General features: G+C 36.5%; 1 protein-coding gene across 5 annotated transcripts in view; it reads right to left on the bottom strand.

Annotated features, from left to right (window-relative positions):
• ARHGAP26 (Rho GTPase activating protein 26) overlaps window positions 1-25,102 on the bottom strand; it is a 266,440-nt gene that overhangs the window by 128,477 nt on the left and 112,861 nt on the right. For all 5 annotated transcript variants that reach the window (XM_039351466.1, XM_039351429.1, XM_039351447.1 and 2 more), the window contains exons 9-11: window positions 23,865-23,965; window positions 21,075-21,169; window positions 7,911-7,989 (exon numbers count right to left, since the gene is read on the bottom strand). In XM_039351466.1, coding sequence (XP_039207400.1) covers window positions 7,911-7,989; window positions 21,075-21,169; window positions 23,865-23,965 — 275 coding nt within the window. The remainder of the gene's footprint in view (window positions 1-7,910; window positions 7,990-21,074; window positions 21,170-23,864; window positions 23,966-25,102) is intronic.

Below are 25,102 nucleotides of genomic sequence, written 5' to 3'. Positions count from 1 at the left end.
AGAATCTGGCATATGCAGTCATATTTTGTTCCAGAGAACATTCCTGGGTTCAGATGGACAGAAGTACAATGAAAGGGCATAAATGGTTTCACTGATCTCTTCATTCTGTTAACGCAGGGGTCCTCAACCTTGGCAATTTTAAAACTTGTGGACTTCAACTCCCAGAATTCCTCAGCCAGCAAAGCTGGCTGAAGAATTCTGGGAGTTGAAGTCCACAAGTCTTAAAATTGCCAAGGTTGAGGACCCCTGTGTTAATGACTAAAACTGGTGCACTGCCTCTTCTAGAAGAAACTACTAGTCCAGAAGGAACTTCAGATTGCACACTTGTTTTTTTACAGAAAAAAAGCACCCCATCAAGAGATAACATTTGTTATCTTCCTAGAATTAACAGATATTTGAGCTAACAGCCATTCCGTTTTATTTGTGCTGCGTTTGATTCTGTTTCTTCCTATCTGGGTTCTCATAACGCCCAGGCACAAAATTCTACCATAGGTCCCATCTGATCTGAGTTGGAAATATCTAATTGGATGACAAAAAAATATATCTGAATCAATGAGCGACTTTCTCTAGTGGCCTCATATGAATATTAAACAAAATAGATGAGAGGGTCAAGCCCATGAGGACTTGATAAAAGTGTCCACTAGCCCAACCCTTCCTCTCCCATAACCACCAACTGACCTCTGTCAAGTTCCCTTTGATAGTGCTCTAAAAATAAAAATGGTATCTCTACAGTGGTAGGATTCAGCCGGTTTGTACCACTTCGGCAGAACCGGTAGCTAATGGACTTCCGGAAGCGGCATCCACACAAAGAACTGGTTGTTCACATATTTGAATCCCACCACTATATCTCTACCAAATAAAGTTTGACTCCTGATTCTCATCACTGGTAGTTCAGGTGTCATGCTTTCCTCAAAAGAACATTCTGAAGAGCTCCATTAAGAACCATCATCATCATTACTGATGCCTATAAGTCTGGAAACAGTTAAAAAGAACACCTCACTATTTTCTGGGATCCCACTGTTCCACAGTCAGAGAAAGAAAAAAGAAGAAAGGCATCTTCATTACTGCAATTCAGGAAGCCCATTTCTGAACAGCATAAATGTAAATTGCTTCCAAAGCTCATGTGTTATTTACTGTTCTACTTCTACTTTCAGCCTGTGAACTTCTAATCTGCTCTGTGCGTTGCGTTACGTTATGACCCACTGTGCTTATTCCACAGGGGGCTGAGAATTATGAATTACTTATTCTAAGCAAGTCAACCAAATGTCAGCTCAGATTTTCTGAATGAGACTTGAAGCATGACCTATTCTACAAGTCCACATGCGCGTACACACACACACACACACACACACACAGAGAGAGAGAGAGAGAGAGAGAGAGAGAGAGAGAGAGAGAGAGAGAGAGAGAGAGAGAGAGAGAGAGAGAGAGAGAGAGAGAGAGAGAGAGAGACATGTGTGGCAACCTGGAGTCATGTTAAAAGAATCATACTTCCTAGATCCATGTAAGCCAGGTGAAAGAGAGATAATTTGGCCATGTGAAAAGCCACACAAACATTGGAGAGGAATTGAGAGTCATTAATATAGTGACAACAGGTCACTATGGCAACATGTAAGTCCAGCAACAATTGCTTCCAGAGAGTCCAATTCACACTGCTCCTCTTTGAAACAGATGAGGGATGGTTTCATGGAAAAAGAAACCTGCATCTAACTTTTGGGCTGCCAGGATTTTAACAAAAACAAAGAGAGTGAGCAAAAAAACCAAAAGAAAAAACCTAGTGGGCAGAAGTAAACAAGCGAATAGAAGGGATGGGGGGAAATGGAAAGCTTGCAAAGGAGACAGAAGCAAATGCAAACATATAGAAATCATTCCCTATTTGGTAAGCTTTGATGATTCTGAACAAGTGGAATGTTTTTGGACACTTTAGATGATGGGAGGAGAGTAGGTGAAAACTTTCACCTTGATCCGTTGAAGTTCTGTGCTCAAGTAATGTGTTTTGCATTTGGTTTGTACCACAGGTAATAGAGAAATAATGCTGTGCTCTCAGTTAAGAGTTAAAGCAGGTCAGCAGTTGCAAGATCAGAAGATCCCAACTCAAGTGGCAAATAAAAAAGCTCTAAAAGCAAAGAAATTTAGTTAGAGGAAATGGGCCACAAGGGACAGGCTGGCAGCTGGCACACAGATAGTCTGTTCTCATTAGCCACTGGTCATTACTCATGGAAGGAAACCAGGAGCTGAGAACTGCAAGCGGTGCATAGTAATAGAAGTCTTGTGAAAAATTCCTGAATCTAGGAAAAGCAGATGCATTAGCAGTGTCTGCTGCAAGGACATTTTCCATGGTTGAGATTGGAAAAAATAGTACTCAATATCTTTCTTTCTTTCTTTCTTTCTTTCTTTTTCTTTCTTTCTTTCTTTCTTTCTTTCTTTCTTTCTTTCTTTCTTTCTTTCTTTCTTTCTTTCTTTCTTTCTTTTTCTTTCTTTCTTTCTTTTTCTTTCTTTCTTTCTTCCTTCCTTCCTTCCTTCCTTCCTTCCTTTTTTTTTAAAGAAAGTCGGTGTAAATCTGCAATGTCAAAAATTCAAGCATAAACCCTCCTATCTCTTTCAAAATTTATGTACTACTTTGATTAGGAAACAGGCTTTTTAAAAATTATATATGAAGTTCTGCCCTGAGACAAAAATTCTCCAGGGATTCAGAACAGGATCAGCAGACAGAACCAGCAAGGAGCATTTCCCCACCTAGTGGACAAAATGTTCTATGGCACTCCTTGGGAGCAATTTTGACTCTGTAGTGTAGTCTGTGTTGCGTAACTCTTGTGTTTCATCAGACCACACAGCTGTTTGAATCAAGCTTCTTTCCTGGGCTCCAAAAACGCAACACTTCAATGCATTTGCAGTTGTGCTAGACTTTCAAAAGAAATAGGAAGCTTTATTTTACAGGGTCAATCAATAGAGGATATTTCACTGGCAGCTTATACACAGACTAAATGTAATAATAAGATTATTCTGTCTATCCTTCAAAAGCTCACGAAAGATAAGGGATTCCAGAGATGGCATCATATGTGAAATGACATGTATCAGTACATACTTCACATACCTCCTAGTTAGGTGGATGTGTACAAAGCAGTACATTGGTTTGCAAGTTAGTCTCCAATTAGCTCGCATACAATAGTGTAAGCCCATCTGGGTGAAAATGAATTTGGGTTACACATGCTGCCGAAGCTGATTGATTAAGATTGTTACTGTTTGCAGGGAATGCCTAAGAGGTCTGATAATCTACTTTACATCTTTGGGGAGCTTCTCAAAATGCATGATGTGAAGGTATTATTGCAAAGTACAGTGTGACGCAAGACCCTCAGTTTCCAATGCATTATCAGAAGGCCTACTAGGAAGTTCTACTTAAAATACTCCCTGTATGGAAACAGGAAAGAGAAACTATTCCATAGCTCTCCTCTTCCCCTCCATGGCTCTCAAAAGCTGCTCTAGAGCAGAACGCACAACTCTTTTTCAGACAGAAGAAAGCTTGTGATTGCTGAATGGGGAACTTTCTCCTCAAATCTTACATCTAATTTTAAAATCAAATGTAAATAGTTTAATGCAGTTGATATGGTTAGTTCTTACATATTTAATAATTGTATTGTATACATTACTAAAGTTTCCCAATTTCTCAACAGATTTGGCTGAAATCTTCTTCCATTGCCTAAAAAAACCAAACATTTTACATTCTTGTAAACTTCCTTAAATTAACCTCCTTAAGCAAACTAAAAGGTGGAAACATACATGACTCTGATAAGTCATAAGAATATTTAAATTTCTCCTATCCAGATGCTTGGGATAGATTTAAAAAGTCACGTGAGCAAGACAGTAAAAAAAAAAATTACTTAAGTGTAAAACACATTGTAGATTAATTTTCCGTAAGTAGATTCAAACTGTAAAACCAGTCTGGAAAATAGCGGCCTTTACTGTATCCTTTAAAAAATGCTCGTATGCTGAGAAAATTATGAATGGAAGCAAATCCATTGATAAAACAGAAAATGCTTTCCTAGGGCTTAACACATTAGCAGTATTGAAACTACAAGTTTTTTTTAACTTAATGAGACTGCAATAAAACAAAAGAGCATGAATCAAAAGTGACTGTGTCCATTGCTACAATTGTAAATGGCTTTCGGTGTCTTTTTATTCATTTTCTCTGCCTGCCAGGGAAAATAAGAAGTTTTGCATCAACACAGGGTGCACCCTGATATTGTACTTGTCTCTATGTTAAGTTTTTAGGTCTGTTTGAGTTTCTTTCATTGAAGAGGGATGGTAGAAAGAAATAATTAAAGGTGCTTCTCTCATCATTTCCTATAGCTTAAAAGATTTTCAGCATTTTCCATTAAATTGCCACAGAAAGTTCTGAAGTTGTTTTTCAATTCTTTAATTTCATACTCTTATTTATGATGCAGCTGTTATTACTTTTTGCATCAAGACAGTATTTTAACGCTTCAACTTGCACCAATCTATCTCTTATAGAATCTTGTGGGTGAACTGAATATCAACATGCAGAACCAGGAAAGAAAATAAATTGAATACTTGGACATATGAGCCAGTTCTGATTCGTAGATCTAGTTTTTCAGTTTAAGATATTTTGGTATTTGTGGTGGTAGTTCTTTTAAATTCTAAGCAGCAGTCAGCCAATTAAAATTATTTCTGAAAGAAGAAGCTTTTTGTATTCTAATATTCACAGAACACTGAATTTTAATTCAGAAAACGTATTAAAACTTATTAGATATAAGTCACATAAAACGTAACTGCAGCTTGTTGTGCTATGATTGCCAGTTTGGATTTTTTTTAAAAAAACCATCTGAATACAATTTAAATAAGCAGCATTTTATTTTCAACCAACATACACACTGACTGATTCTCTCTGTAAAGACGAAGAATATGAGAATCCAAAGTAATACACAAGTCCCCCTCCTCCAATTCTTGGAAATGACCTCGAGAACAGCTCCAAAAAGTTGACATTAAAATATATTTTTTAATTAGAAAGAAGAGACTAGCCCTAAATAATTGGGGGGTGTTAATTTTAATTGCATTTTAAACGAGAAATAAATTTACTTCACTTCTTGGCTTCACTAGCTTCCTTGCCCAGTTCCAAGTACACCCCCTCCTGAGACCTTAAGTGTTTGTGCACCCTGATACAGAGTAAAGGAATAAAGCTATGTAAGACCTCAGCATTCACGAAACTTAAAGAAAAATAATACTTCACTAATTTTCAGTGTTTCTACCCTTATGAGATCTTTAAATCTGATGCTTACACTTCAGATAACTGAAGCAATTTCCTGAATGCTCAAAGCAAATGAAAAGCAGCCATATAAATGTTTAGAGAGCTAACTATATACAAAATGATAAACAGTCAATGCATCCAAAGTTAACACTCTATACAAGAATATAGTGGCTACACATTGTTAGGAAGTAAAGATTCAGACCAAGCCAGCATCAGGATTCCAAGGTGCAATTGGTACCAGATGTTTAAGAAAAATCAGCCACTGGATGACTAGGGAGATTGCTTATTCTCTTTATTATTTTCTTTCTTTTTTCTTTTTTAGCAGGATTAAACGTTTTTGATATGTCCCTGTTCCCCATCAACCTCCTCAGTTTTCAGGAGGATTGGTAATTTGCAGAGGGCCAATCCACAAAGCTGAGGTGATGGTATCTTTGGCAGTTGAACATCATTTGATATACTCAGTATGAATTTTTTACTTTTATCTAAAGAAGGAGAAACTATTATGAAGTTAGTCCCAATTTGGGAAAATACAATTTGGTTGATTTACTTTACCAAGACCTGTTTATACACTACAGTAAAAGAATAAATCTTTATATTCACAATACTACAATGAAATCACTTGGCATATGTTAACTTGATGGGAGAAGCACAGGATTCCTTGAACAGTTGCAAAGCAACCAATTGATTTAAATGTATTTTCTGCTCCTACTTAATTTACCATGCACAAAAGGTGGAGAAGAAAACTTTTTTCCTTTCCACTCTTTCCATATAAATTAATAAATATGTGCTACAGTTAAATGATTACACTTTTTTGCACAGTTTGCATATAGGCTAGCATCATGCCGAGAAAGGTTTGATTCTCCGTAATAAATCACTCCAAAGCTTTAAATATTAAAAGCAAGAATTCCTTTCCACCACGCTGCTGGTTTTTCATCTGCAGTGCAGCTGATTGTTTTTTGAAGCAGAATGCCAGCTGCTCAGATTGGCAGTTCTTGCTAACAACCACATATGCTAAATTATGCATCTCCAACAGGCATTCTTATGTTGGTGGCGTCATCTACTATATTATACATCTAGCCATAGATGTATTAGAGCTGGATAAAAGAGCAGTACAACAATAACAACACAGCATCCAACCGGAAATCTCATGTGACATAATATCAGTTGTGAAAGGACTTCTTCTCCTCCTCCTTTGTCTTCCCTCTCTTCTACCAATTACATCCATATCTTACTCCCGCCCCTGGGCAAAGTATCAGTGGCTGAGATTTCTGTATCCGCTACTTTTTCCTATGTAGACTTGGTTTTGGAGGGGAAGTCTTCTCACAGAGTGAGTTAACATTTGAAGACATGCCTTCTGGTTTCCCAAATGCTTCTCAGCATTGAATTAGCAATTAAGAATGATTTATGGCTCCTCAGTTGCTCTTTAGCAGAGTCAATCACAGGGGAAAAAATTAGGAGTAAGGGCAGAGGGAGGGGCGATTTCCAAATAGTTGGCACAAACCACACATATTTATACATATGTATATACATGTTGCAGTCTATATGCCAAGGGCTTGGAATTTTCTGCCTCTGCTTTCACCTTCCTTCAGCTGCTATTCCTTGTAGACTAACAAGATTCCCTCTTCAGAAAATTTGTTCAAACCTTTTTATGGCTGTTTTTCTTGGTCGACTCTTGAGTATTTTATTTTATTATTATTCTGGAGAAAACCCCAAACATAAAAAGATAAAAGCATATCTAGGTCTTCTCATGACAGTGTATCCCAACACATCACAGAAAGTGGCAGTTATCAAAAGACATTATGTGCAAGAAATCAAAGTCAATTTGTAGAAATAGACCCAAAGAATTCTATGTTAAATTAGAACAAGACAGGACAGGGCAGAACAGAACAAAACAGAACAGAATACTTTATTGGTCAAGTGTGATTAGACACACAAGGAATTTGTCTCCAGTGAATTAGCTTTTAGGGTACATACAAAATAACAAAGTAATAATATTCATAATAATGTAATAATAATCATAATAATGATACCAATAATAGAAGGTAGTGGAACAGATGAAAAGGCTAAAAGTAATACAGCCATACTACATAGGTAAATATAGACATAAAATAGTATTGTGGGAATTAGGTGTTCAGCAAAATGATGGCATGAGGAGGAGGAAAAAAAACTGTCTCCCTGTCTAGTTGTTTTGGCATGCAATGCCAGGTTTTTTGTTTTTGTTTTTCTTGAGAAAAGAATAACCACCAACCACAGAAACAGACTACAGAACCTTGAAAATAAAATGGGTGCCCCTGCAAATACAGCAAGTTTTGAGGACATTAATTCCCATTGTGGCCATTTAAGAAGTTTTCAGACAGATATATTTTATCTATTTGTCTAATAATCATGATTTATCTCTCATATTTTTACAGCAAATGTATGGCAAATATCTGGACTACCCTGAAAAACAGAAGTGAATTTTCTTAACAATACTCATAGGGAAAGCTTCCCTATGAGTATTGCAAGGAAAATGGAATATTGCCTCAAGGACTCGTATCAAAAGATTCTTCTGCAAAAACTACAGAGCTGCCATAAGACATCCAATGACAAAGAACTGAAAGGTTCTTTTGATTATTCTACTTAATCCCTATTCATAAAGATTCTTGCTTACTGGTTCTCGGCCATCCATTGCTTCCATCCACAGCCTTCGATCCTCTTCAGAAAGTGCCTGCATTGTAATCACTCCAGGCCTGCAGAGATGAATGGAATGAAGCCGTGAATAATAGATTTAAAAACAGGAAGTAGGAAAAACAGAAGTGTTAAACCAGGCAAATTCAGCAAAAGCTGCCACAATGCACCTTTCCATGATTCAGACTCAAACTCAAGTGGGAGAAAACTATGTACATTAAAAGAGAGAGACCAAATTAGAATATCATCAATTTTTCTCACTCTTCACTTCAATAGATCTGTTAGGGTTTAAAAAAACAAACATTCCAAGCTACATATTTCAAATATTCATGAAGGTAATTCAAATAAAAAAGAATAATCACAATAGGCTGTCAAAACACAGTCACACAATAGAAACTTCATAAAAGAGCAATCAAGGAAAATTCTCACTAATTAAATTGATGAGGTTTGCATTTCTGTCAAAGTCTATCTTCATATTTATATAGATTACATGAGTCAGAGCAGCATCAAAGCTTCCAAATTATCACTACAATTTTCCCTCAAATTGATGTGGCAATCAAACTAATCTACTAAGGAATATACATTTCGATAATAAAAGAAAAGTTGATTTGTTAATCGATTAAATATTTTGATTCAAAGTTAATAATCTACTGCAATTAAGATTCAAAAAATGTTCTTCAAGTTCTTCACTGTGTTGGTTGATGGAAAGAAATAAAACAGCTGAAAAATTCATTTATGAAATTGATAAGAAATGGAAAGTCATCTTGAATAAAACGACTAACATTTTAATATGTTTTAAAAATGAAGCTTCAAAAAATTCTGTAAGAGGGAGGTAGGTAGCCGCAAGCGATTAAGATCACAACCAATAATTGGAATTATACTCTCATATCAAATGGAACAACATAAGAATCAAATCACAAATAGTTTGTGTTGACAGAGTTGTCTTTTATTATATATATCAATAGATCTTCTCTACTTCAAAAACCTTGTTATAAGAGAATATTTGTAAAATACCATTTGTTTCCTGTATTCACCTATACCAATCTTTTTCTACATCAATACAGTACTGTATATGTTCTTCTTCATTGTCAGTGACTCTGCTATAAAACTACTGTCATATTTCTATTCTGAGGGGAGTTAATTTTTAATGTTAATTTACTGTATTTTTTATCTTTAATGAAAATTGGAAAGAAAGATGAATAGTCACATTTCTCAATGACTCAGAGTCATCAGCAAAATCTTTTGCGTATAAATATTTGGCCCTGCTAACTTTTGCAAGAAACTGTCCAATCAATGCATGAAAAGTCTGAAATGAAATGGAAAACTATAATGAAGCATATTAACGCGCCTCACAGTTATAAGAAAATTAGCATATAGCGCAGAAAGTGCCATTTGACTTCTGCCTCAACAGCAATGGAGAAAGAGAATAAGAATTCAACTTTTAATAATAGAAATTTAGCAACTGCCAATTAGAGACTCACAGTTATGTCTACACAAAAAGCTCACACAATTTATCCAGGAAAGAATACAAGCCCTACAGATGTAAAATATTCACACTGAATAAATATTATTTTTACTAATTTCTTTCTGAAATAATCTGAAAGCTATAGAAATATCATTCTGAAAAATATTTGTCTAAAAAAATACCCTAATTTACAGCTTATCTGGAGTACTGTGCTGAAAATTAAATTTGTCAGTGCAAGTTTGTTTTTTCATACAGGCTGTTTTTTCATAGAGATTTAGCTCACTCTTTGGTCTAATCTAGCATAATCCTTCTCTTAAATTAAAGCAGAACAAATCTCTGTTGAATGTCCTAGCTTAACAAACCTGTTTCTAACTGAAGCTAAACAGAGACAGAAGCAACAATGAGTTTTTGTTCTTATGATTAAAAATAAAGAAGTTGAAGGAGCCAGCAGCTTTCTCTCTTTTAATCCATACTTTGTTTTCATTATACTGTTTCTACAAAGGAACTTGATTTTCTTAAAACACATGGGTTGGAAATCTTGTTAATAGACAAATTACACCAAGCAACAAACCTAGTGCTAACAGTGCACACTCTAGAACAGGACAAATCAATCATAACTGATAGCACAAACAGGTAACTATAACTGTATGAAGTATGGGACTATGTTCTTAGAAAACCTGGCAAGGTCTTTGAATAGAGTCAAAGAGTTGCTTGGTAAATAGGCAGCCATATAAGGTTAGTGAGTGAATGAGTGAAATTGGACTTCTCCTTTTGTCTGAAAAAGACTTGCACTATGTGTTTATTTCTTCCAGTCAAGCATTACACTAATTCTACAAAGCAAAAATGGAAATGTTAGCTTTCACCATGCTAGCTGTTAAATTTCTTATAGCATTGTAAAAGAAAGTGTTTGGAGCGTTTATTAGATACAAAAAAAGTCAGTAACCAGTTGGGAACCTCCCACTTCCTCCTATCTTCCCAAAAAAACCTAAGAAGCATTACTTCCAACCTAAGAAGCACTACTACAGTATCTTTTGTTTTTCTAAAAAGTCTAAGTGATTGCAACTAAATATCCCTTTAAAAAGTAGCATCCTCATCCAAACCTTTGGTATTTTTCTTTTTAAGAAAACAGCATGAATTAGCATTTATACATCTTCTCCAAATGAGTGCCCGCCAGAAATTTTGCAGTACTGATGTGTGTGTGTGTGTGTGTGTGTGTGTGTATTCGAAAGTAACATAACCTAGGAATAATGCATGTCTAAATCTTATCTGTCTTGGGTCATTGGCTAGGGAAAGATGCAACTTCCATCTTAGCTGCACGTATAAAAGAAAGAAGGGCAGGGCCTACATGTTGTATTCCTTTAATTAATATTACCTGTACTTTCTGAATCCTAGATTTTATAATAGAGAAATGAAAAGAAGTATAAGTATCATTCAACTGGCTTAAGTTATATCAAACAATTTCTTAGCTAGCTACAGGTGTACTATATCACATTTACAGTTAATTAGAAGCCAGTGTTTTCCTTCCCTATTATCCAAAATTTATCTTTACGATTAATAATAATAATAATAATAATAATAATAATAGTAGTAAAGTTGGAAGGGACTTTGGAGGTCATCTAGTCCAACCCCCTGCTCAGGCAGGAAACCCTATACCATTTCGGACAAATGGCTGTCCAGTCTTTTCTTAAAAACTGCCAGTGTTGGAGCATTCACCACTTCTGAGGCAGGTTGTTCCACTGGTTAATTGTTCTAACTGTCAGGAAGTTTCTCCTTAGTTCTAGGTTGCTTCTCTCCTTGCTTAGTTTCCACCCATTGCTTCTTGTCCTGCCTTCAGGCGCCTTGGAAAATAGCTTGACACCCTCTTCTTTGTGGCAGCCCCTGAGATATTGGAACACTGCTATCATGTCCCCCCTCGTCCTTCTCTTCATTAAACTAGACATACCCAATTCCAGCAACCGTTCCTTATATGCTTTATCCTCCAGTCCCTAATCATCTTTGTTGCTCTTCTCTGTACTCTTTCTAGAGTCTCAACATCTTTTTTACATCGCAGTGAACAAAACTGGATTCAGTATTCCAAGTGTGGTCTTACCAAGGCATTGTAAAGTGGTATTAATACTTCACATGATCTTGATTCTATCCCTCTGTTAATGCAGCCTAGCACTGTGTTGGCCTTTTTGGCAGCTGCAGCACACTGCTGGCTCATATTTAGGTGATTGGTGTGGTGTGATTCAGTGTGGTTATGACTATTCACTAACATACACAGCAAGCTACATTTGAGGATCACCACTCATACTTCTCTATTAAACAGTGAGAGGGAGAGTATAAGCTTTAAATTTACTTCGCATTAGCCATAACATGATAATTTCAAGATTTTGTTCATTTATAAAGGTCATTGGAAATGTGACACAGCATGAGAACAAGTACAGGTTGTATTGCATTTGACCAGCACAGAGCTCATCTGAGAGAAGAAGAAAAATGAATATATAAACAAAGCTGAAACACTGCAGGTAAGAGAGATTAAAAAGAGAGAGAGAGAAAAAGAAAGAGCCTGCTGTGTCAACACAATCAATGGCTACGGTCAATGCAGAGGCCTCATTATACACTGTGATTTTTGATTTTTTTAAAAAAGAAAAAGTAAAACTTTAAGACATAAACCAAAAAGAACTATGAACTATGAATTTAAAAAAAAAAACCTTAGAGGTAACTTTAAAGAGAAATATATTTTAAATTTCGAGATTGTTCCATCCAGAATGACATTTGTTCAAATAAAAGACTTCTTTTAGAAATAGCATTGTTATTATAACCAATAAACATTATTATAAATTATGTTTGAAAAATATTTTCTTAACTTTTGATTTTTTAAAAAATCCTTTTTCATTTTTTTTTTTTTTTTTTGGCCAAAGCAATCTCCTATATTTTTCCACAGATCTGAATTATCTTCATGGCTAGTTCTTTAAAACTTGGTTAGAGTTTAAAGAAATTCTGTGCCGCAAAGAATCCAATACGATTTATCACTATGATTGTGATTCTTGATTAGGAAGGCAAAAGATGCTTTGAAGCTGTGAAGAGCAGCCACACCATCCAATAGAAGGCACTGGTGCTGTAAGGTGTTGTCTCTATATATCCTAAAGCACTTTTGTCTTAAATCCAAAGTGTAGCAAACTCTGTTCATCAGGTTCAAACTCCAGAACTTTCTTCCAGAGTTCTTCCAGAGAAACTGCCTACTTAATGCAAGAATTCTCTATATTACTGAAAATAATTCCTTGCTTTTAAATAAAATAGTTATATATCATTCTTGAAATTTAGCATTCAGGATAGCTATTTTAAGCAGTTCTATCAAATCCTCTATCTTCCCTTTCCTCATGTTGAACAAATTATTTCCCATGCTTAAAAAAAGATTTGGGTGATGATCCGAAGAAGTAAATGTCAAGAGCTAATGTTTGTACTTGCCATTTCCAGATTTTACATGAGGAGTTAAGGCAACTGCTTTACATTCTTTATTTAACATTTTGTCACCTGAATTATGTATTTTGTAATTATTATTTCAAAATTATTACTACCTGCTTTCCTGATACCTGAAATTTTAATATAGCAACTCTATGGGGCAATATATGGACTTTAGCCTTAAGAAAAATACATCCATATTTAACATAATAAAAGGAATCTATGGTACATACCGTGTTTCCCCGAAAATAAGACCCATCCGGAAGATAAGTCCTAGCATGGTTTTTCAGGATGCTCGTAATATAAGCCCCACCCCAAAAATAAGCCCCAGTTAAGATCCGGCAGCCAGCATTTAGTACCATATTTCCCCAAATATAAGCCCTAACTAGAAAATAAGCCTTAATGCATCTTTTGGAGCAAAAAATAATATAAGACCCGAACTTATTTTCAGAGAAACTGTTATTACTACAACAGAAAGACACCTTCATTTAAAAAAAAAAACTGGGCTTTGTGAAAAGATTAAACTTGGGCTAAACATGGCTAATAGCAAAATGCATAATCTACAAGTAAGGATAACTAAAAAAGAGTGTGACCTAGTAATCTGTTTGATGAAAAATCAATCCAGAAATTCTTTTTTTCACCTCCCTGTAAATCCAAATACTGCTTCTTATGGAAGTGAACATCAATAATCTGAAAGTGCTGAATAACATGCAATCAAAATTGTATTAGGGATTTGTGATTCTGTTTTGACCTTATATAGACCATTATTTTATAAAAATGTCCTGCAGGAAATATTACACACATCCTGAACAAGCCTCCCATAAATAATATTCTAAAGGATTAAAACTTTATTCGCTGGTATTTGTCAATAGGATAATGCACAAGCATAATTAATGCATAGATTTAATAACATTACTTGTTGAGAAAATAATGGTAAAAACTGATCTCACACAGATTTTTAAAAGCAGAACAAAAAGCTACACATAAAACTACACAATTTTTTGCTCAATTTAATTTTGCCATATGTCTCTGTTTAACATCAATGGTAGTTTCTTATATATAATATCTCTATCAATATTTATTTTCCAGTTGAGCTAAAAACTAATAAAGCAGGCACAGCTGCCACCTACAGGATACACCATAAGCAGATCTTAAAATCCAAAATGGTTTATGTGGCTTTATAACATGTCATAACATAAACTTTTACTCATGACATAAAAGGCTGTATGAAGGTTTCCTCAGCAAGATTTTAAGACCACTGAAACAACAGTTCGAGGAATCTGTTATATTAAGTTTTTTTCTAGGAAAGAAAATATTATATATAAATAAGACAGGGACAATTTAGGGGGAGGAAATAATATGCATATTTATCTAGAGGATATAATTGGTAAGACTTGCATTCTTTTACAATCTGGCTTCAGCCTGCATAGAGTGAATAACATGTACATTGCAGTTCCTAATTCTTTAAATATGCCGCTATATGCAAGAAAATGGTTGTATGTGGATATAACCAATTTATCTTTTTTGCATACTTGTCCCATTCCCATCTCATCTTCAAACAAAGAACATGAATGTAGTTTTGGTGATATGCTTAGCTATGATAAGACTTTTCAAGTTCAGGACCTAATCCTGCTTCATCGTATCTCCTTGAACACTTCACTCAGGCAAAATTAATTCACAAGAAAATTTTAATTGGCCAACTTAAAAAAACAAGTGCAAAATTAAAAAAAAAAAAGATAAATGGAGAACTTCCCTTATAGCTGCCACTACCATCTCTCTGCAAACAAAATGTCATATATGTAAAGAAAACTGGTAAATAGTCAGAATTCAATTTAGTGAGATTTAAACGATATTTTCAAGTTTTGTGGTTACTGTGGTTACTGTTAAGAGCATTAGAGATTAAACAGGCACTGAATCAACATGTATTCATTAGTGCAATATTATCCTGTTTGATCTGAAGGAGTCTTGATTTGCAAAGTATAAGAAATGGAACCCTTTGAAAACATGGTATCACTTCATCGTGCATGGAGGACCAGCCCTGTCTCTGCTACCCACAGTACAGAACTGAAGATGCACAATCTTTACATGTATAAAACCTATTTGAAGTTAAGATTGTCTCTTGGTGGCTTCATGGATATATCCATGCAAGATTTTCTGATAGAAGGCGTTTCCATTGCCTTCCATTAATTTTGTTTTGTTGTTGTTAATCTATATGTGGTAGCCTAGCAGTTCAGATGCTGGGCTTGTCAACCAGAGGTTGGCAGTTCGAGACCTGTATGATGGGAGGAGCTCCTGTTCTTGCCCTAGTCCCCGACAACCTAGCAGTTCGAAAGCATACAAATCCAAGTAGATAAATAGGTATCACTTTGGTGGGAAGATAACAGCATTCCATGCACCTCAGCGTATAGTCATGCTGGCTACATGACCACAGAAGTGTCCGTGGACAACACTGACTTCCTCAGCTTGGAAATGGAGATGAGCATTCCCCCCTAGAGTTGGACATGGCTGGACAGGGGAAACCTTTACCTTTAGTCTACAGACTAGCTCCCAGTCCTGGTATTCTATCCAAGTATTCAGTAGGCACAATGGCCTTTAGTTTTGAGGTTTATAGGTATAGTTTCATGTAACTCAATATAAAATCATGATTCCACTGGGTTCCAGGAGTTTTGAGTTTTGTAGCTGGACACAAGAAATTAAATTTACTTGACCCACATGATACTGGGGAAAAGAATTACTTGGTACAGGCTCACTGCTGCTCACAGGTTGAGGTAAGATGCACAAAGCATACCTGTATGGGACCCCAGTATCATTATCAAGTAAGAGGATTTTATTAATTCTGAGAGGTAACAAAGCATCACTGATGCCATCTGTTTAATGCCTCACTGCATTATCATCTTGGCAATATGTAATTGATAACAGAGAATTAAAACAAATGGTCTCTGTTCCCTAATCTGATTCCATTGGCTCTTACTTTACCTTTTCTTTTTGCAATTCTTATTCATTTTACCCTTTCCCTCAGTTCGTCTACACAATGCACATTTGGATGCATGTCAGGAAGCTAGAAGAATGATTGGCAAAGAATGCCAAAATGAATTCTTGTTCTGTTTTCAACAGGGTGACAAATTCCACTGCTGCAGTAAAAATTCCTTATGATGAACTCTTCTGACTCTCTTCTACAGGACTACAAATATAACTACTGTTGTATTGTCCTTGAACAAAACTTGGACATTGATGGAGAAATAGTAGTCACTTTATATTAGCTGAATAGGCTTAATATAAAGAGCCTATTATTTTTTCACCAGTGTTCAAGTATCATTCCTAAGCAATTGTTAAGGAAGTGTATGTGTATATAGTAAATACTTCAGCAGAAATACTGTCAGTGCTGTTCACTAAAGATAATCATTTAAATTGGATTTCCTATTACAGGAATTACAGCTAAAATAACATTGAAGAAATGGACATGCAGCTTTTATTGACCTTTAGAATTGTTGATCATATACCTCGATCCTGGTTTTTAGTAAACCAGAAAAGCACGTTTATCTTCCCTCCCGCCACTCTCCAAAAATCAAGCCTATCGCATCTACAATTTTTTGTTTGTTTGTGCTTTTCAAGCCATACTGCATCTCTTCCACATTTTCTGTTTCTGGAAAGTGTTCTCATGATAAAGAGCCCGGAAACAGTATCTACTGCAGGGGTTCTCAACCTTGGCAATTTTAAGACTTGTGGACTTCAACTCCCAGAATTCCTCAGCCAGCTTTGCTGGCTGAGGAATTCTGGGTGTTGAAGTCCACAAGTCTTAAAGTTGCCAAGGTTGAGAACCCGTGATCTACTGCCTTTTTAGTCCATATATCTAGAATCACCCACCTTGGGAGAGAAGAAAATATGTCGACCTTTTTCTTTTCCCCAACACTATTGGCTGCACTGTTTGGGGTTTGTAATCAGCAATTAGACTTGAATTGGAGGAGAACGTCAATATAAAACTCCCAACAAGCAAAGGAAAAAGACTATACTTGAAATAAAGGTTTCAAGGGCAAAATAAGAGAGTATATAGTGTATAAGTAACATTCCTGTTTTAGACAAATCAGTCGACAAATCACCATAGTTTTTTTTCCAGCAGTTAATCAGGTTTTGTTTTGTTTTGTTTTTTGCAGTGAACAGCTAATTCTACTGAAACTTTTTGGTCAAAGAGAATATATTATTGTAGTCACTATATGTTGCTTATATAAAATATAGCTTTTTTATATTACAACATTCACTTGTGCTACTTTGTGCTAATTTAAGCAATTTCATATACTGTTTGTACATTTTACACTAGTGGGGGAGGCAATGCAGCTTGACCCTATTGTTGCCTCAGATAGCTATTTCCAAGAAGACCTTAACCCTGATTTCCAGGTGCAGCTCTCTTTCCCAATGTTCACACAAATAGAACAAACATCTAAGTTATGTACTAGATACCAGATATACAAAGGTCCCTTTTTTAAAGACGTTCATGTAGCTAGATCTCAAAGAAACAAAGTATGGAATATGTGCAAAAACAAATCAAGTGGCATGCTCACATAAACAGTACTGTACAAACTAAGCAATATTTTATGAAATTGTTTATGAACCCAAAAGATATAACATCAAATATTAATGTATTTTAATTCTCCTTATGGATTGACATTTTGTTTTCAAGAGGCTATGTAGGCTTAAATATAGAATCAAAATGTTTTTGTCTTATTTTCAGGTAGATTAATTCACAGTTAATCCAAGTAAGCAATTTAATCACTCTTAACTGTAGACCATTCATTATCAAAAGCATAGGCATTTGTTCATTGTGAACCAGGAATATGCAAACTGATCAAAACTGAAAAGCTTCTGAAATCAAAATGGGTTGTTGTAATCATTCTGGAAATGGTCAGACTCCAAATTTCCCACATCAAACACTAGTTTTCTAGCTGTTTGTAACAACTTGCTCCAAAAACCACGTAAGTCTGGGACAATTTAAACTTTTTATATTTGTTTTAAGTATAAATATTACAAAACTGAATGTCTAAATCAGGGCTTTTCACTTTTTCACCCATTGTACCACTTTTAGAATATGGTAACATATCACCAGTCGCCTAGCAAGGTGTCAAAAACTTGATGACCAAAAAAAAAGGGAAAAAAGTGATAAAGTACAGTAGTCCTCGACTTACAACAGTTCGCTTAGTGACTGTTCAAAGTTACAGTGGCACTGAAAAAAGTGCCCCCAAGCCACAGCCGAGCAAGATACCTGCCTGCCCACCCAGCGGCACTCTTCCTCCTGTCCGAGGTTTTCATTGTTGTGAGCATTTCTGTTGAGGATTGGCAGTGGGGGTGGGATGGGGGGAATGTTTGGTTTTTATTCCCCCCATCTGCTGGGTGGTTGCAGAAGGTTTTGGTCACTTCACATGACCCTGGGACACTGTGACCGTCATAAATATGGATTAGTTGCCAAGCATCTGAATGTAAATCACAAGACCCTGGAGATGCTGCAACATTCCAACTGATCGGCGCTTCTTCTGGGCTCAGCAGAAGCACCAGGATCAGCGCCGAGCTCTAGCTGGAGCCTGGCGCTGATCCTGGCGCTTCCATTGAGCCCTGACAGTCCCGAAGAAGTGCTGATCCTGGCGCCTTCGTTGAGCCCTGACAGCCCTGCAGCTCCAGCCATCTCTCGCTCAGGCTTGTGCGGTGCTGCCACCAGTTCAGCTCATTCCCCTCCCCGCTACCACTTTTCTAGAATGGCTGCGTACCACCTGCCAGGTGCCAATGTACAACAGGTGGTACCCGTACCACTGGTTGAAAAGCCCTGGTCTAAATCAGTTTTAAGTTGAACCTATTTAACATTATAATGGTCATGAGAAGACATATGATTGCCAATCAAAATAAATCTAGTCACAATTACAATTTTGAATCTCTACGTTATGAGATAAAATGCTTAATGCAATTTCATATGACCATGCTGATTTATTAAAAATTGTTATTTATTAACCTGTCATTCACCAATATTGGAATAATAATATTTTTATAATACAGCCTTAATGTTACTGAGGTAAAATATGGGATATATTTTAATACCCCAAAACTCTATAGAGAAATTAGAAGATAATTTGAGGAATTATCCTATGAGAAAACTGACACAATCCATGTCTCTTAAATTACTACGTGGACTAAAAGACAATTATTCTTTAGATTTCACATTCCTCAAATTTGCAGCAGAGTGCTCAAATCAAAGCATGAATGAAGTCTTTCTACCTTTTGGCAACTCCCTAAAGAAGATTGAAGCAGTGTTGTGGTTCTACGAATTCTCTTGATTTTTTCTTTCTGTGCTGTTTTAAAATTTCTATTGCTTCCCACCTTATGTTATGGTCTTGCTTCTCTATGTAAAGGGAGATTGTGTCCTGGCAAGAGGTTGCTTCATCTAATGTCCAGAGCATTCATTTAACAATGGCAACTGGGACTTAATCTGGGATTTACAGTTGCTAAGTAAATGGTCACATTTTATGACCGCATTGCTTACAATGGCAATCCCAGTCTACAATTGCCATTGTAGGATGAAGAATTCCTGCATATGATTCCTGATTTGTCTTCATTTGGTACTATGTCTCTATGTTGCACAGAATATAATAATAATAATAGTAGTAAAGTTGGAAGGGCAGGAAACCTTACACCATTTCAGACAAATGGCTGTCCAGTCTCTTCTTAAAAACTTCCAGTGTTGGAGCATTTACTACTTCTGGAGGCAAGCTGTTCCACTGATTAATTGTTCTCACTGTCAGGAAGTTTCTCCTTAGTTCTAGGTTGCTTCTCTCCTTGATTAGTTTCCACCCGTTGCTTCTTGTCCTGCCTTCAGGTGCTTTGGAAAATAGCTTAATTCCCTCTTCTTTATGGCAGCCCCTGAGATATTGGAATACTGCTATCATGTCCCCCCTTGTCCTTCTCTTCGTTAAACTAGACATACCCAATTCTAGCAACCGTTCCTTATATGTTTTAGCCTCCAGTCCCCTAATCATCTTTGTTGCTCTTCTCTGTACTCTTTCTAGAGTCTCAACATCTTTTTTACATCGTGGTGACCAAAACTGGATGCAGTATTCCAAGTGTGGCCTTACCAAGGCATTGGAAGAGTGGTATTAATACTTCACGTGATCTTGATTCTATCCCTCTGTTAATGCAGCCTAGCACTGTGTTGGCCTTTTTGGCAGCTGCAGCACACTGATGGCTCATATTTAAGTGATTGTCTACTAGGACTCCGAGGTCCCTCTCACAGTTACTACTATTGAGCATGGTGCCACCTATGCTGTACTTGTGCATTTGGTTTTTCTTGCCTAAATGTAGAACCTTGCTTTTTTCACCATTGAATTTCATTTTGTTAGTTAGTACCCAGTGTTCAAGTCTGTCCAGATCCTTCTGTATCTGAAGCCTGTCTTCTGGAGTGTTGGCTATTCCTGCCAGCTTGGTGTCGTCTGCAAATTTTTCATGAACTTTGTTGGCTTATATGTTATATTTATTCTAAAAGCTCAGAGTTGCCTGCTGGTGGACCCTGGAACTCCTTTGAAGTAAGGCTGGGTTACATTTGGGATTTGTGTATATGTGTGCGTGAGAGAGAGATGTTCCTGCTATACTCAATTGAGTGGATCTGCACTTTTTGATGAAGGCACATGGTGATCTGCGGTGGGGAAGAATGACTTGTAAGTAGTTTATTTCTGCTTCTATAGTTCTAGCTACTGAATGGCAAAAGACAAACTCAACTTGAAGCGCTATACCAATGGTGGCGAACCTATGGCACAGATGCCAGAGGCGGCACTCAGAGCTCTCTCTGTGGGCACGCGCGTCATCGCCCAGTCCTAGGCCTTCAGCTGGGTTTTATAAAATCTTTTTGCTTTAGGCCTCCGCTACCATGTGCAAAAAAAAAAAGGTTCAATCAATCAGTCAATTTCAACTTCTCGTGGGGAAAAAAAACATCTTGCAAAGTTGGAATTGAATGATTGAACTTTTTAGTCCCACCCAGTCTGCCGTTACCACCGCAGCCACGTCCGCCCAATGGGTCACACCCAGCCAATGGGCCATACCCAGCCAATGGGCCACACCCACCCAGCACCCGACGATGCATAAGTGGGTTTTGTGTTGCAGTTTGGGCACTTGGACTCTAAAAGGATCGCCATCACTGCGATATACTGTATTAGCCACACAAGAGTTCCTGAATAAAAGCTGGGATGTAAATTTAATAAATACACTCACCTATCCACAGCTTCCACATCAAAGCAGAATCTCTTCTCTATAGAATCAGTCTTCCGTCGAGTGCAAGATTTGAGGATAATAGCTTCGTCTTCTCCCTGGCAGGATAAGGAAGTTGCATACTAGGCCAATTCTTTTTTTTTCTTCTTTTTTTTAAAGAAATCCAATCTAGAAACAACTTTGCTTTCAATGCCAGAAACATTTACTTTGGAACCAGTATTTCACCCCATGCTGATTATCAATTAAAACCAGCTAGCAGAAAAAAGGATTTGTATATCCTATGAGGTACGCTTTGCAAAATGAGAAACAGAAGCTTTATTTAAACCTCAGTTAAATCTATCAATCTTAGAAGAGATAAGAACATAAGACAGCCCTGACAGATCAGAGCAAAGCTTTGTCTAATCTAAAAGCTTGCCTCAAAGAGCGCTTTCCTGTTCAGCCAAGCCAAAGCAAAACTGGAGAGTGTCTCTTGCGTGCTCCTAGCATTGGCCACGATGGAATATTATCTCCAGCACTGAACAAAGTGGTCCTCGACTTACAGCCACAATTGTGCCCAAAGTTTCTGTGGCTAAGCGAGATAGTCATTAATTTTGCCTCATTTTTACAAACCTTTCCTGTTAAGTGACTGACTTCAGTTGTTAAAGTGAAGTAACACAGCTGTTAAGTGAATCTGATTTCCCCACTGACCTTGTTGTCAGAAGGACCCCAGGACACTGTATCCATCATAAATATGAGTCAGTTGCCAGGCATCTGAATTTTGAACATGTGACCATGGGGACATTACAACCATCGTAAGTGTGAAAAACAGTCATAAGTCACTTTTTTCAGTGCTGTTTTCAGTGCTGTTGTAATTTCAAATGTTCACTAAATGAACGGTTATAAGTCAAGGACTACATGAATTTCTAATGGTCTGTGTTTTTATCCCTAATTACAACAACAACAAGAACAATAATAATCATCATAGAGTTGAAAGGGACCTTGGAGGTCTTCTAGTCCAACTCCCTGCTCAGGCAGGTAACCCTAAACCAGGGGTTCTCAACCTTGGCAACTTTAAGACTTGTGGCCAGCTTTGCTGGCTGAGGAATTCTGGGAGTTGAAGTCCACAAGTCTTAAAGTTGCCAAGGTTGAAAACCCCTGCCCTAAACCATTTCAGACAAATGGTTTTCCGGTCTCTTCTTAAAAATTTCCAGTGTTGGAGCACTGACAACATCTGAAGTTGTTGTTCCACTGATTAATTGTTCTAACTGTTAGGAAATTTCTCCTTAGTTCTAGGTTGCTTCTCTCCTTGGTTAGTTTCCATCCGTTGCTTCTTATCCTGCCTTCAGGTGCTTTGGAGAATAGTTTGATTCCCTCTTCTTTGTGGCAACCCCTGAGATATTGGAACACTTCTATCATGTCACAATCACAATCACATTGTCTTTTAACTGCTGGGAAAACCAAGTGCCAGTCTTACCAATTTCCAATCTAGTTCAGAAAAGAAACTAAACCTGCTCAGTTACTAATCAGGCAATGTTCGGTTCTGTTGTTGGCTTTAGTTCAATTCAGAAATTCTTAGAAAGACCTGGCAGATGAGAAGCTCCAAATGGCCTCTAAAAGTTACACTGATAGGGAAGTGCCACAAAATGAAATAAACATTCCCAGACCATGAATCATGGTCCAAGCAGGAATGCCCTTGAAGAATATGCCTGTATCCCATTACTAGAGTCATACTTGCAAAAAGCTATTAATTGGGATGTGTCAAGTAATGACTTTGTTTCAGGAAATGACTTGACTGAATAAGAATAAGAGGAACATTGTTTGAGACATAGCACCTGCAAATCTTTATAGCTCTAGAAGCATTGCCAATGCAAATGCAGACAAGCAAAAGGCTGCAGGGCAAAACAAAGTGAATATGAAAATTCATCTCATCCCTTTAAGGAATGAAATTCATATAAGTAGCAAGTCCCCTGAGACATCTTCCTAGTATTACATTAATTGCAACAAACCTGTTTAGGAAACAAATTACTATGTTGGAATCTTTGTATTAAATACTTGAAAGCTTTTTATGTGGAGCTCTCTTTTTTCAAGTAAGATTTTGTTAACTTTTTTTTTCCATAGAAAGTTCTTTTCTAGGATAATGCCTAAATTTGTGGAAGCTAAACTGAGATAGTTTGATTCTATTTTTTTAACATCGTGCATGTGCACAGATGCATGACTTTATACACAACACATTTACACAGATAGTCATTATGTACATCCCTACATGCACATCACATATACAAATTTAGATATATATGCAGATCATAATGGTAAGAGAAATGGTGCAAAGAACATTTTGGTAAACAAGGAAGCCTTGTTAAGCTGAAAGTATCCTTGTGTCTGATATGCACAGTTATGTACTCTTTTTTTTTAATTGTGAATTGTGTCCTAACATTTAGAACAGTAGATTTCAGCACATTCTTATTCTATCATAAAGATACAAATACAATTAATTCATATGCGATGAGAACTGAATGAATTTATTGTTTATGCCCAGAAATATATCGCTTCGTATCAAAAGAAATAATAACTCTATTTAAATGTACTGGAAAACACTAATTATAAAGGGAAGGTGTGAACATGTGATCTAGATTCATCATACCATGTGAACAATACGTTGAGATAGATCTGAAGGGACTACTTAAATACAATTATAGTACTTCATGCAATTAGTAACTTTGGCCAACTCCATTTTAAACTACCGTATTTTATTTTAGCCATAAATGAAAATAATCATAACTATCTCCATGACAAATCATCTGCATTTTTACTCACCCCCTTTCCACCAGACTTCTGGTCAAATGGCACCATCGTTATTCGTTTGGATTCACTCTGATATGTGCAGTAATGCTTTACCCAGGATGTCCCAAAATGACCTAGTCAGAATTGAAATTGTATATTTCAGGTATGATACAAATGCAAGCTAATTTTAATAGAATGTACATCTTTTTTTTCAAATTTTATTTATAATACAGTTAAAAACAAACAAACATTGGATTTGATGTGACATTCCAGTATATACATTCTTATCAGATTATTCCACTTTTTACAATCAATTCTTCATCTCTACATATACATCTAAGTTATATATACAATACTTGTTCTAAAATAACATATATTTCTGTCTTAACATTCATCTTTAATCCCGACCGTCCTCTTCAAATTCCTCCAGCGGTAAAATTTATCCCAGGTTTCATAATAAACTGATCCACATTTATCCTTTAATATCATTGTGAGCCTGTCCATTTCCGCACATGCTAATATTTTATGTATTAACTCTTCCTCTGTGGGAATTTCCTTGCTCTTCCATTTTTGCACTAAAGCAAGCCTAGCTGCAGTCAGGATGTGTAGCAGCAGGTATATTGTTTCCTTGTCGTATTTTTCTGTCGTTATTCCCAACAAGAAGAGTTCAGGTTTTAACTCTAAGTCCAGTGTTAAAATATCCCTCAACCAGTTTCGTGTCCTGTTCCAATACTCACGAATCTTTGGGCATTCCCACCACATATGGTAGTATGAACCTATTGCTGTTTTACATTTCCAGCATAGGGGTGAGATGTTTGAACCCATTTTGGCTAGCCTTGCGGGTGGGAATGTACATCTTAACATATGGAAGGATGGAATCAAACTTGCTGCACAGGCTACAATTCATTATATGATTGAAACCTTTAAATATATTAAGGATGTGAGAAAGTTTCTAGAAGGCAGGATTTTCAATATTAAGCAGCCAAGAACACAGAGGCATCATTTCAACTTGATAGGAGGGAAGCTCAAAAGTAATGTTAGAAATTATTATTTTACAGAAAGAGTAGTGGAAGCTTGGAACCAACATCCAGAAGAAATAATGGCTCAATCATCAGTAACTGAGTTTAAAGATGCTTGGGATAAATGTATGTTCTTCATGTGACAAAATGATAAATAAAATAAAAAATAAATAACAAATAAAACCCAAACCCAAAGGGCAGACTCACTGGACCACTGGGTCTTTTCCTGCAGTTAATTTTCTATGTTTCTGT

Source organism: Crotalus tigris, unplaced genomic scaffold, assembly GCF_016545835.1.
Source record: "Crotalus tigris isolate CLP2741 ecotype Arizona unplaced genomic scaffold, ASM1654583v1 scf7180000017568.12009008, whole genome shotgun sequence".
NCBI lineage: Eukaryota > Metazoa > Chordata > Lepidosauria > Squamata > Viperidae > Crotalus > Crotalus tigris.
This window is presented reverse-complemented; position numbering and strand designations above follow the sequence as displayed.